Below are 13,109 nucleotides of genomic sequence, written 5' to 3'. Positions count from 1 at the left end.
AAGGTGTCGTCGCATGATTGCGCTCATAGGGCAATTGATAAATTGAGAGTAATAGCTATTGAGATATCTCCAAGGACGGATCTCGTATGGCATGCTAGCACAGATCTACAGAAGGTCTATTCTTGAACGAGCTCTTTGAAGTGTTGAGATTGTACCAAAATGTCGAATTGAACTACCGAGTCTATAGCGCATAGCTAAAGACATACTTATGTAACAGTAGTAATGTTTGTATTTGTATAATTTTATGTTGTTAGAGATTGATTCAATTAACATTGTAAAAATAAAGTTTGATTTTTGACCGAAGTGTTAGCGATAGTCTCCGTTTCAGATTGGGCAAATTGCTTCCGTATGTCCGAATGTTCTCCTCAACTGACACTCATGAAATTTTGTGAACAGGTTCTATGATTTAATATATTTTTTTGTCGATTCATTATTTAAAAAAAATTGCGGAGTTGTTTGCGGTTTAATGGGGTCTAATAGCTCACAGAGCCACTAATTTAAATTTTATAATATAGGCAGCTGATGTTAACGAGGCTCTGCAATACAAACACATCTATCTCGCCCGCTCGAGTTATCGCCCGGTAAGATATAATTCTTCTTTAGTGCACAGACTGGATTAGATACTGTAATTAACTAGCTAAATAAAATATACTAACGCTAAATGTAGATAAAACCAAATATATTACGCATTCTATCAGAGCTTCTGGCCAGCCTCCAAACGAACTACGTCTGATAGCGCATGAGTGCCCGATTCCTCTTGGTGTTATGTGCTCCTGTAAATCAATTGACAAAACCGATACCATGAGATATCTTGGAGTTACAATTGATTCGCAATTAAACTTCAGTGCGCATATAGAAGGACTAACTGGAAGAGTGCATAAGCTAATATATATATTTAAAAATGTGAGACATGTCGCTGATAATTCTTTAATAAAACGTATTTATAATAAACGTACTGTATCTCAGCTTGGGGAGGTGCTCCCAAAACAACTCTCATACATCTGGAAAGAGCACAACGCTTCGTACTTAAAGTTATGCACTCTCTGCCTTTCTTAACTCCTACAGAATACTTATATAAAACTGCAAAAGTCCTATCAGTAAGAAAATTATTTATTCTAAGCGTTGCCCTCAAATACCACTCAACACTTGACTACAATAGACAACATGTAAGAAATAATTGTCGTTGAGCGTTCTATGTTGATAAAAGATCCAAAAAATTACGCAGCCTTTAGCAGAAGATTCTTTGATTTTCATGGACCGTATATTTATAATAAACTTAATAAAACACAAAATATTTACGACAAAACTAAAACGGAATGCAAAAATATTGTTACAGACTGGCTTTTACATCAAAATTACGTAAACACTGAAGATATTATGAACATAATTACTTAACCATCCGTTGAACATTTCTGCATATTAATTTTCTCTTTTTGCATACACACATAAACACACATACACATGTTTAGATTTATAAGTTAAATTTCTCAGTATTAATGATACTAAATGTTTTTCAATTTTTATCTAAAATTGTATAAATAAAACATCTCCTGCAACTAAATTTTTGGGGAGGAGCGCTGTTTACCCTAAAGTACAGGTTATACCTATTTAGGAAGCAGAGTTTCTAATTTAAGGAAATCTATGTAATTTGATGTTTATGAAATAAAATTCAATTCAATTCGATAATGTCCGTCTTAGCTGTGCTCCGATTTTCATAGAAATTTGACTTTAATTTATAATGACATTGTTATTGCAAATGCCACGCAGAGTTAGCTTGGTCCGACTCTACCTACCTGTTAAATTTTAAAATGAACTAATCTTGGGGTAAATAAACAAGCCTCTTCCATGTGTTGTGTATTTATAGTATAAGTAAGCAGCTAGTAAGTAGCTATAAGCTAAGTTGCTCGTATGTTTTTTTCAATACTGTTTCTCAACTAAAATAATAAATAAGTATGAATGGACTTCCTAACAAAATAAAGAATTTAAATGCAATGGTAGTTCGGTTTTATCACGTTAAATCCGGAAGGCAGATTATTTTGTTGATAACAGTTTTGCTAATCACTGTAGTAATAGACAAGGTCACTGAACTTACTAAATATTTAGGTATATAAATAAATACCCATTATTGATTAAAACATTTGAGTCATTCATTAATGTTTGTCTCTTCATTCTTGGAATCTGCTTCACTCACTATAATTTATTAAGGAAAATATAGTGAGTAAGTAATACTTATATGTATACATGCATATTGATTTAATTAATGACATAAAACAAAATAGTAAATAATACATGAAAATTATACTAATACTTGAAAGAATAATCTATACACCTTATAATACAAAGTGCCCCGCCGCGTCTGTCTGTCTGTATGTCTGTATGTTCGCGATAAACTCAAAAACTAGTTAACGGATTATCATACAGTGTTCACCTATCAATAAAGTGATTCTTGAGGAAGGTTTAGGTGTATAATTTGTCAAGGTTTTGTGTAGTAATACTAGTATAAAAGAAACTTGAAAAGTTGCTATAGTAATCAATACAAATATTATAACACTAAGGTAGATGACAGATAACTGAAGGACTGCGTCAAATTGGTCGAAAAACCCAACAGCGTGAATAAGGTTAAATAGGTATTTCTAAGAACTTCATTTCATTCTATGGGCACCAAGTGGCATTCCATTGCAGAACTGAGATATTGGTATTTTGCTGTTACTTGCTGCAGGGTAGATGTTCACGCACCGCTGGGCAAGTGCGGCGAATGGCTTGCCGCGCTCGCCTAGCACCCGCTTGGTGCCTATAGAACAAAACGAAGTACATAGAAATGCCTATCTAATGACGTAACTCTCATTCCTGTTGGTTTTTGGATCAGGCTCCATACAAAGTTGCCCATGGTCCTTTGTCCATCTGATACCTTTTCATGGTTAAACTGAAACTACTGAATCTGGTATTGTTTAAATTTGGCATGTAGTGAAGCACTAAAATACCTACTTGATTTGGCACGGCTGGTGTACGACATTTCCTACTGACTCGGGCCGTTTTTTCTTACATACTTACATTAAAATTGAATTAAACTTAGTTATTTTTTTTTCAACTTAAAAAAATTGCTAATATTTAAGAATTTAAATTATAAGGGTTAATAATTTGCCAGTTATTCTGTATCTTGAAAAGTTTTTTTTTTTATTGATGTCAGTTTAGACTCTTTAAATCCTAAGAAACACTGACATACCTTAAGTGGTAGTGAGTGATCCAAACATCAATATGTATACAGCAGCACATTCCCCATTATGTCAAAGCTCTCCCGAAGCCCCCGATATTAGAGCAGGGAGCTGTATTGCACTTGTATGCTGAGAGGCACCATAGATATTTTTCATATTGAAGTAAAGATTTCCTGTAACTATTGTTAAATAAATTTTGTAAACATTTCTGTTCATAAACTGCACATACCTTAAGCCGTAGTGTGGAATCTGGATCTACATCATTATATAGCAGCACATTCTCCTTCATGTCAAAGCTTTCCCGAACCCCCAGGTGATAGAGCAGGGAGCTCTGCTGCACCTGCATACTGAGGTCCACCAGCGCTACATCAGCATTGTAGAATGTATCCAGGACACTTGTTTCTCCAAAATCAAGTTTTTCAAACTGGAAAGAATGAATAATTGGATATGGAGAACCAGCATACAGAAATCTTCTAAAAGTATTAGCATCAGCACCCTTATTCTAGAGTTACTTAAAGTTTTTTTATATGTCAATGAGGATTGTTCTGTTCTATTCTATGTAATAAAAAACAGATGTACCTACTTATATTCATGTAATTTTCACCACACCACCTCATATCGTTCCTCACTCCACACCAGCTTTTTCCAGCATTTTATCCACCAGAGTGGCAAAGTAAATTGATGCAAATTTTGAGTTGTCCTTATATTGGCTGGTGGAATTGACTTTTGAATGATTATTTTGAATAATAAATATTTAACAGTGTTCATTTGAATTTGTATTGTGACGTCTCATAGCAAGTATTTCCCTCATGTTGATGTGGTGAACATTTTTGTGTTTCACTTGGAAACAGAGTTTTTTTACTCAAGGTACAAGCCTTGAAACCCTTGCAACACTCAAAATTCCAATTTCAATCACTTGTTAAACTTGTGTTTAAATTTTGAAAGTTTTTGCTTGCTCAGGTATCAATTGATATAAGCATATGGGCTTAAGGGCATCTACTAGCTGAAGAGGGTGCACGGTACTAACTACACCTTGGCTTAACCAATAGGTACCAAGAAAAATCTGTTTGTAAAACAAATATCCACATAAGCCTTTCCCATGTACAGTGTACCATATTTTATTAAAATAAGCACAGTTATCAAATAATAAATATACTTAATGAGATTTGCTGCAATACCATACTGCTACCAAACTATAGTCCAAACGCTCCCAACTATGATGACTATGTTTGAAAGTTGTAGTTGTAGAATGACCCTCTGTGCATATCATGATTTAGAAGCTAGTGTAAGTTAAAACGCATTACAAATATTGAAATTTCAAGATTCTTTGAAAGCACAAAAACCTGCAGTAAGCTAAGACTTTCAAACATAGTCATCATAGTTGGGAGCCTAGTTATACAGCAAAATATTTTTATAAATAGTAAAAGCAAACATTTGGTGATTCTACTTAATTCCGTATTGAACTAATGAACCATAGTTATAGTACGTACTTACTGGACTATAGTCGACTGGTTATACGGTATCATTAACCTGGAGCTTTTTAAAACTAAAAATCTGGTAACAAATAAATTAAAATAACGATATTTGAATACCAGCAGAAGCTACTTACATGGATATGATGTAGGTTTCCATTTACGAGATCAGCAGCCAACCTAACTTCTTCTAAAGCTCGTTTTCTGTGCCCTAGGTTGGTGCTTTGTGTAACATCCAAAACGCACGCAATATCCATCCGGGGCCTCGCATTAGCGCCCCCAGGCTGCACCGTAGCGTTAGATCCATCACTGCACACACTCTCGCATATACTTCGTACTTCACCTAAAACAATAACACAATAATAACACCAACATAAAACTTCACGAAAACAGTTGAACAAAGTTCACGATGTCGCACCAGTGTCCTCCAGAGCCGTGGAACTGCTTGCAGCGCCAAATGTTATCATTTTCTCATGTTACCATCAACATTTGGACAGCTTTAATCATTCATTTCAGTCTTAATTTTCAACTCAAAGTATAACTCAGCGTAAATTCCCAGCAAGTGGCTTTGGCTTGTTATTTAACACTAGTGGTGTGACACACGCAGCGCAACACAACATTAATTTAAATGCAACATAGCAACATTAAAAAAAAAAAAAAAAAATTAATTTTTTATTTTTTTATATTTGTATAATCTGTTAAATCAAAGGGCCCACCGCAAAAATCGAAAATCGAAATTTCGTTACCTGTGTCTCCATCGCTCTTGCATATTCGATGAATAGAGATTTAAATAAGGAAATTCAAATGAGCAAAAAAAGAGACTAAACCAGGTGCTACGGTATCCATGTCTTCAGCTGGTACAGGATACGCATGGAGTGGACAGAATCAAAAGATGTGTTCACTGGTTATGGATAACTTTCATTTATTCTTATTTGCGTATGAAATAATTAGAGCGGCCATGCCCAGTTCTCACCGGATTTATGCGGCACTAAGGTTTGCGAAGCTGGTCAAATCCTTCTTGCGTGTTCTTAGTTGTAGAATACCTACGCGCCACTGATACATACCTACACAACAATACAAGGACGACGCCTACATAAGAAAGCTCCCCGTGGGAGAGTTTTCCTATGGGAGAGAGTAGTTATTGACATTTATGCTGTAAACAATATGAACAAACATACGTCTGTCCATTCGAGTTCCAAGTTTTAATTTTTTAAGAGGAAAGGAAAGGGGCCGGCCGTTTCTCCATACAAACGTAGTTCTCATTTTCCTCCCTGGATATTGACATTATGGTAAATGTTTCTACATAATTTGATGTATATTAACCATATCTATGCCTCTACGTTTGACTTTTTTTAGATTTTTTGAATAAATGGCGATTTCGCGCGAGTCCTCCACTTCCGTCTTAAATAGATGATAACTTTTTATAGTGTTAAAAACTCGAAGCGAAAATTGGTTTGTTTATAAAGCCTGAGCAGTAATATATGATCACGCGCCATATTGCGGAATTTCATTGGAATTCAAATTTTTATACTAAACTGAACTGCAACCCTATACATGAGAATAACAGCGCCTTCTTGACAATGATCATATATTTCTGGTCAGGCTTTATTTTTTATCTATTATGCAAAGTTATACAATGTATGCATAATAATTATATAACAACTAGCGGAGCAGAAAATATACCACAGAGTACATACATTAACTAATTTACTAATAAGTTTTGGAACCAGAATAATTTGTGGATTTAAAACATCATCACGTAAAAATTCCAACATAAAATATTATATTTAAGTTTTGATGCACATCACTATCTTGCCCTTGAATATTTTTGAAGTTAGCGCCATCTACAATAAAATATTTGTACTATGTGGATGTCAAATAGCTAACAAATTGTCAAACTTCATTACATCAATACTTTGTAGATGTCGCTACCACTCATATGAATAAAATGTAATTTGATGACCAATGTATGGTCTTCTTCTCAATGCAATTTATTAATTAAAAATATTTTAATTATTACCTTTCATATCTCCCTATAATTTCTAGTTGAAATGATTGTGAACGAGAGAATCACATTTCGTAATAGTTGGTAATAGTGGCTTCCATGTGCAACCGTGCGAATCGACTGATGAATTTTGGATTTTGCGATACCTACAGCAGAGTGCAGACTAAACAACAAAAAAGCGACCAAGGGCGAGTCGGACTCGTTCATGAAGGGCTCCGTACCATTTATGCCGTATTAAAAAAAACTACTTAAGTACTAGATCTCGTTCAAACCAATTTTCGGTGGGAGTTTGCATGGTAATGTATATCATATATTTTTTTAGTTTTATATTTCTGTTATTTTAGAAGTTACAGGGGGGTGACATACATTTTACCACTTTGGAAGTGTCTCTCGCGCAAACTATTCAGTTTAGAAAAAAATGATATTGGAAACCACAATATCATTTTTGAAGACCTATCCATAGATACCCCACACGTATGCGTTTGATGAAATAAAAAAATTGAGTTTCAGTTCTAAGTATGGGGAACCCCCAAAATTTATTGTTTTTTTTTTCTATTTTTGTATGAAAGAAAACGTTAATGCGGTTCATAGAATACATCTACTTACCAAGTTTGAACAGTGTAGTTCTTATAGTTTCGGAAAAAAGTGGCTGTGACATAAACGGACAGACAGACGGACATGACGAATCTATAAGGGTTCCGTTTTTTTTTTCATTTGGCTACGGAACCCTAAAAAGCCGATGACGTAAATTCCAATTACATTCATATAGAGTCTGTTCGGAAAGAGAAGAGTCGTGGAATGTATTGGGCCCCGTACATTTCACGACTCTTCTCTTTCCGCACATACTCTAACCACAAAAACATTTACATTGATTGCCGCCACATTGCCGCTGTCGGTGGTGGATTCGATATACCACTGACAAAACTTGCTTTCCCTCCCATAGTCCATAGTCCTCCGCAGTTTCGGGCGCCTTGCATGTACATCTTACCAGGCACTCATAACACTACAGGTACATATTCCATATTAAAATAGCGGGAAACCAGAGAAATAATAAGTAATATAGTCTGGCAAACCCAAGTTGTCAGTCGGTAAGAAGGTAAGAACCAGGAAAATAATTAGGTATACTCATCCCTTTCTTTTGGTTGCTAGTACTAGCGTAAGACAAAGGCAGTATGATTACCTCTGCCTATGTTTGAAATGAGACATTCCTGGGCCAATCTATATTTATCAACCGACAGGGCCAGAACCAAGACAGCAATGAGGAATAGTTTAATTCTTAGTATCTCTAGTTCTTATAGGGACCGTGCGCGTTGGAGGGTCTGCCATCTTGTGGCCTGAATCGGATCCATAAACAGTTAATCCAGTTTCCAGCATCCGATTCGTCCGAGTCGGTTTCCTCGAACACCATAATCATCATTACGTAATCGAAATGAGACCCTATGTGCCATTCATGCGATTGATTTTTTGTTGCGATCATAATTCGCTACTAAATGGTTTTCGACACATTTGCTGCCTTTTGTACTAGGCTCGCATGAAATTCGAATGGTAGTCTCACAGTCCAAATGACGCCACCAAACGCCGACAAAGAGAACTATCACAGTAATTCTTGATGCCTTCGTTCCACTATTCATTACGAGATGTCGCTATGTTTAGCAAATATTATGATGTGAAGTGATAGTGATACGAGTATTTATGTTGTTGCCAAGCAAGTCCCACAAGATGCAGGCAAATCTCGTCTTTATGGTAAGCGGCAAAATGGGACGTTTGACTAAACTTCGACGCATTTTATCTATAAAATATAATGTATTGCATCATTGAGTAAATTGAATAGTATAGTATATTGTCGAGCAACCGTACATTAATTTAAATTTCGCTCAGTCTATAATAGTTATTTTTACTTATAGACCGCGAGCTAGGAACAGATTTCCATGTGTAGTGCATAGACGTTTCGAGCGATTACGCATAGAAATAGGATGAACAAGAACGACTGTCAAACTTCAAAAGTGCGACCAAAAATGAAATGCAAGTGTGTGCGTAAATTGTCTATGTGAGATCAAAAATAGTGATGTCATGTTACAACATATTAATAATCTATCGGTGTTTGACTGCTTTATCGACCACTTATTCAAACGTGTTTGATTTTATAAAAAAATGTTATAGGTATGAGTATTATTACTACTATTAGACCCTATATATATCGTACGTAGCGCTTATAGTACCTTTAATTTTATTTATTTTTTTGAATTGGAATTTGGTGCCTCTTTCTACTGACAAGTTAAGTTGGGTGTGTATACGCTCTGTACAAGTATACTCTGTCTTGTGTTTTCTTGTGTTAGCGGCAAAGCCGTGGAAAAGTGGCTAAAACTTAAGTACTGTGTTGGAAAATGAAGTTTAAATTTACCGCTAAACATAATATGCACCTCCAAAACCTTAACCTTATTATAACCATCGTTATTATTTTAAGTCCGTTATAAAGGTTAATATCTTAATGATGTCTTGTGAAGAAATAATTACATACCTATTAATATACCGACGAGTTATCGATACAGTCATATGAACATTTTGTCAAGCCCTAGCGCAAAGTAACAGTTTAGGTTTTTACACAAAAGATTCTAAATTATTGACTAATATGATGAAATATTTACACACAACTGAAGAAGAACTTATAATGAACTGTATAAACCGGCTTTTTATTATTGCTTTTTATTATGATTACGAAAACTTTGCTCTGAATATCATAATTACCTGTGAAATGAGTATTTGCCTGGGTTATTTCGCCCTGTGACACTACAATCCGACACACTACCCGACACCACCTTCACTACATTACTTTATTTATAGTTTTCTTCCTGATTCACATATATTTTTTACATTAAATAATCGGACAGACAGACGGACATGACGAATCTATAAGGGTTCCGTTTTTTGCCATTTGGGTACGGAACCCTAATAAAAAACACTGCAATATGCTCTTGGCTGACTTCTCGACTAACTCAAAAATGGTCAAGTTTTCTCATGTGTAGTCTGCCTCTTTCGCACTCATGGGATGTTCATATTCAGGGGCGGATTAAGAAGGCGCGGGGCCCTTAGCACAATAGATCGCGGAGCCCCTGGTTTGAAAAAAAAAAGATTATTTGCGAGTCGGACTCGCACCATGCCACACAAGAAATGTTATTTTTTTGTGTCTGTAGTTCGTGTCATCCACGAAGACGCGCCCCACTCCTCCCAATCGCCTATAGTACCTACAAATGTTGATGTTGTGTGCAACCTTTTAGTAGTTCTGTCTATACACATCAATTAGTAGACATAACTACTACATTGCCAAAAAGTTGCAGTTTTATACTGTAAGCGATTAGGAAGAAGAGCGGGGCGCGTCTTTATGGATGACACGAACTACAGATACAAAAAAAAAACATTTCTTGTGTAGGGGCTCCGTTAGTTTTTCTTTTTATTGTATATTAATCATCCTTCCTTGCTTTTCACTAATGTTTTTTTAACACAGTATCTTCTTTTGTTCGTTTCCGAGCTCTGCTGTTTCCTGCAGCTTAGCTATGCACAAAAGTTTTGAGACAATCTGTTCACACCTTCGGTTTTATGCTAAACTCTGTTCTTGGTCTTTGCGTAAGCCTAAAAATTATTTTAATTTGGTGATAATAATTGATCAATATTGTTACTGACTTACGAAAAAAATTCATTGTAAATAAAATGTGATAGTACAGGATCCGCGGAGTGCGAGTTCTACTTGAACTTGGCCGGTTCCGCGTGCCGAAATCGCATGGTCAGGGTCGGAGCGCGGGGGCCCCCCCAGGCGCGGGGCCCTTAGCATATGCTTTTTCTGCTGTTCGGTTAATCCGCCACTGTTCATATTGTTCATATACGTGATGGCTTCCCTTTCGCATACTTCATCTGTCTGTCAAGCGAAGCGTTTGAGATGTCTGTGCGCTTACGTTATGGTGACGTCACTGACAGTTAGACCGCAGAGTAGCGAAGTTGTCCCACCCATGATGAAGCGTTGCCGAACAGAGGAGGAGGAGAAATGGATTTACTTAATAAATACAGTACATTACACCATGACCAACCGCCTTCCGGTCGAAAACTCGTACCTATAGAGGTTAACGGCTATGTATTATGACCCTCGTGGACGTCAGCTGCCGCTCCGTGGCTGGATTGAGGAATGACAACCACCGAAACACGTAAAAAAAAATTAGTCATCGCCTCCCGTTTGATACTTTGTCAGATGATAGTTCAGATGCTATTATTAGTTTAAAAAAATCGCGAACAGGTTGTATCGCGGTGGTAGGAACGTTAGCTGGTCACATGAACATGCAAAAAATAAGCGCTTTAACTTTTTATGTTAATAATAAGAAAAATATATGAAACTTTGCATGTAGCATTCCATCAGGCGTTCCAAATAAACGATGACGCAATTTACACATTACGCATACTTTGCGGACATAAAGTGGTAAGGCGCGTATTTTTTATATGTTCATGTCATCAACTGAAGGTTTTTCCACCGCATTACAACCGGCTGACTTTAATTCATGACAGCATCGAAACTATCATCTGACTACATATTAGCCGGGAGGCGATACTGACGATATATGCTCCTGGCCCGCGGTCTATTACCAGATTGGCACATAAGTTCTTCAGGTGAGTAAGTTGCATTTATAACATTGTATTGTACTCTTAAAACAAATATGTATCTAGTTTTACAAGGGGGCAAAGTTAATGTTTAACACTTCGTGCTAATATTGATACTCGAGCAGGTATACAACTCAAAAAACCGGGTAAGTGCGAGCCGGACTCGAGCACGAAGGGTTCCGTACCATTATTTATAAAAACGGCAAAAAAAAATATGTTTGTTGTATGGGAGCCCCCCTTAAATAATTATTTTATTCTGTTTTTAGTATTTGTTGTTATAGCGGCAACATACACTATCACGGTTCATGAGATTACAGCCTGTTGACAGAAGGACGGACAGCGAAGTCTCAGTAATAGGGTCCCGTTTGACCCTTTGGGTAGGGAACCCTAAAAAGAACCACGAAGGTAGCGAGCAGTGTTGGACGAACGTTCATTAGAATTGAAAATATTCAAATTTAACCATTACAAATTGAACCGTAAACTGTACTAATTAACTTTCGGCCAACACTGGTAGCGAGTGTGTGGTTCGAAAAGTGGAACCTTGAGCGTGGCGAGGGTTACAAGGCTGGCTTGAGGTTTGAACTTTTAAAATAAATTTCACCTCAGCAGCTCAAACATTCGAACTCGAATTTGCTGCTTAAAAACAGTGAGCAAAATTGCAAAATGCACACCGAGTGAGACAAAATGACATTCAAGTAACCTTTATATTCCAATTTCATTTCTATAATAATCTGTAACAGTCAATTAATGAAAAAAAAGTTTAAAATGTGATAAAAACAACATATTTTAAGTATTTCATTGTACAATCAAAATAATGAACTCAAAAAAATAAAACGTTATTTCGCAAAATAAATAATTATACTTTTAACGATCTCTACTATAGTTGACAAAAGTACTATCCGCGATCCGGACCGTATATTACAGTTTTTATTTTTATTTTAACAGCTTTAAAATAAAAATTGAATTGTCAATTGATGTTCGTTATTTCTGTATTATTTTATTGTAATTTCTTTCATTATGTTTTATTGCGGTTAATAAACTTTATTGTTAGAATACCTCAAGAAAACATGATTGAAATAGTGATGAAAAAGAATAACAATTTTCAGGTTCAGATAGAAGAATGAATAGGAGAAGAAGAATAGAAAAAAGGATGTATTTTTACCATCCAAATATGTTCTCACTGCTGATGTGAAAAGTCTTGTGTACTACAAGAGATTAAAGTTATATACATTTTCTTTATTGGAAATAGGTAAGCATTAGACCACAGTCCACAATCTCACCTGATGGTAAGTGCCGATGCAGTGTAGGATGGAACATGCTTACCTAAAAGATGTCTATTCACTCTCGCTACGCTCGTGAATCTTTTATAGAATCTTTCGCTTGCACGGGACTCAAATTAGCACTCGCAGAAATATCAAACTTTGTTCTCTTGTTGTACCTACAAATAACTATAACCACACCAACGCAAGGAAAATATTTACTTTAAAACAAATTTATTCAATATTATCATTTAAAAGTCAAAAGAAAACAAATAATAATTTACATCAAAATACTTTCCACTCCTGTGGATAAACTGCAACTTTCTCATCAGTTTTCGAAGAACAAAGAGAGCCTTTGCGAGCTGGTGTGGTGAAAATTGTATTGTTGCTATATTATATACCTATAGCCATTTCAATTTTGTCATTAGACAATGTTGAACAAATTGGTGCGACTTTCCGATTTCGCATAGAAAATTGGAATTAATGTTCTTTATCACATTTTCGATGAAAAAAACATCAA

General features: G+C 35.8%; 1 protein-coding gene across 1 annotated transcript in view; it reads right to left on the bottom strand.

Moving 5' to 3' along the window:
* Positions 1-5,276, bottom strand: part of LOC133534657 (mitogen-activated protein kinase kinase kinase 15) — a 29,327-nt gene extending 24,051 nt beyond the window's left edge. Inside the window, exons 1-3 of the mRNA XM_061873864.1 lie at positions 5,103-5,276; positions 4,822-5,027; positions 3,442-3,636 (exon numbers count right to left, since the gene is read on the bottom strand). Of these exons, the coding sequence (XP_061729848.1) occupies positions 3,442-3,636; positions 4,822-5,027; positions 5,103-5,151 (450 nt within the window). The 5' untranslated portion in view covers positions 5,152-5,276. The remainder of the gene's footprint in view (positions 1-3,441; positions 3,637-4,821; positions 5,028-5,102) is intronic.
* Positions 5,277-13,109: the final 7,833 nt, after the last annotated feature.

This window comes from Cydia pomonella, chromosome 2 (genome assembly GCF_033807575.1).
Source record: "Cydia pomonella isolate Wapato2018A chromosome 2, ilCydPomo1, whole genome shotgun sequence".
Taxonomy (NCBI): domain Eukaryota; kingdom Metazoa; phylum Arthropoda; class Insecta; order Lepidoptera; family Tortricidae; genus Cydia; species Cydia pomonella.
The sequence above is the reverse complement of the archived record's forward strand: the minus strand, read 5'-3'. Positions and strand labels throughout refer to the sequence as shown.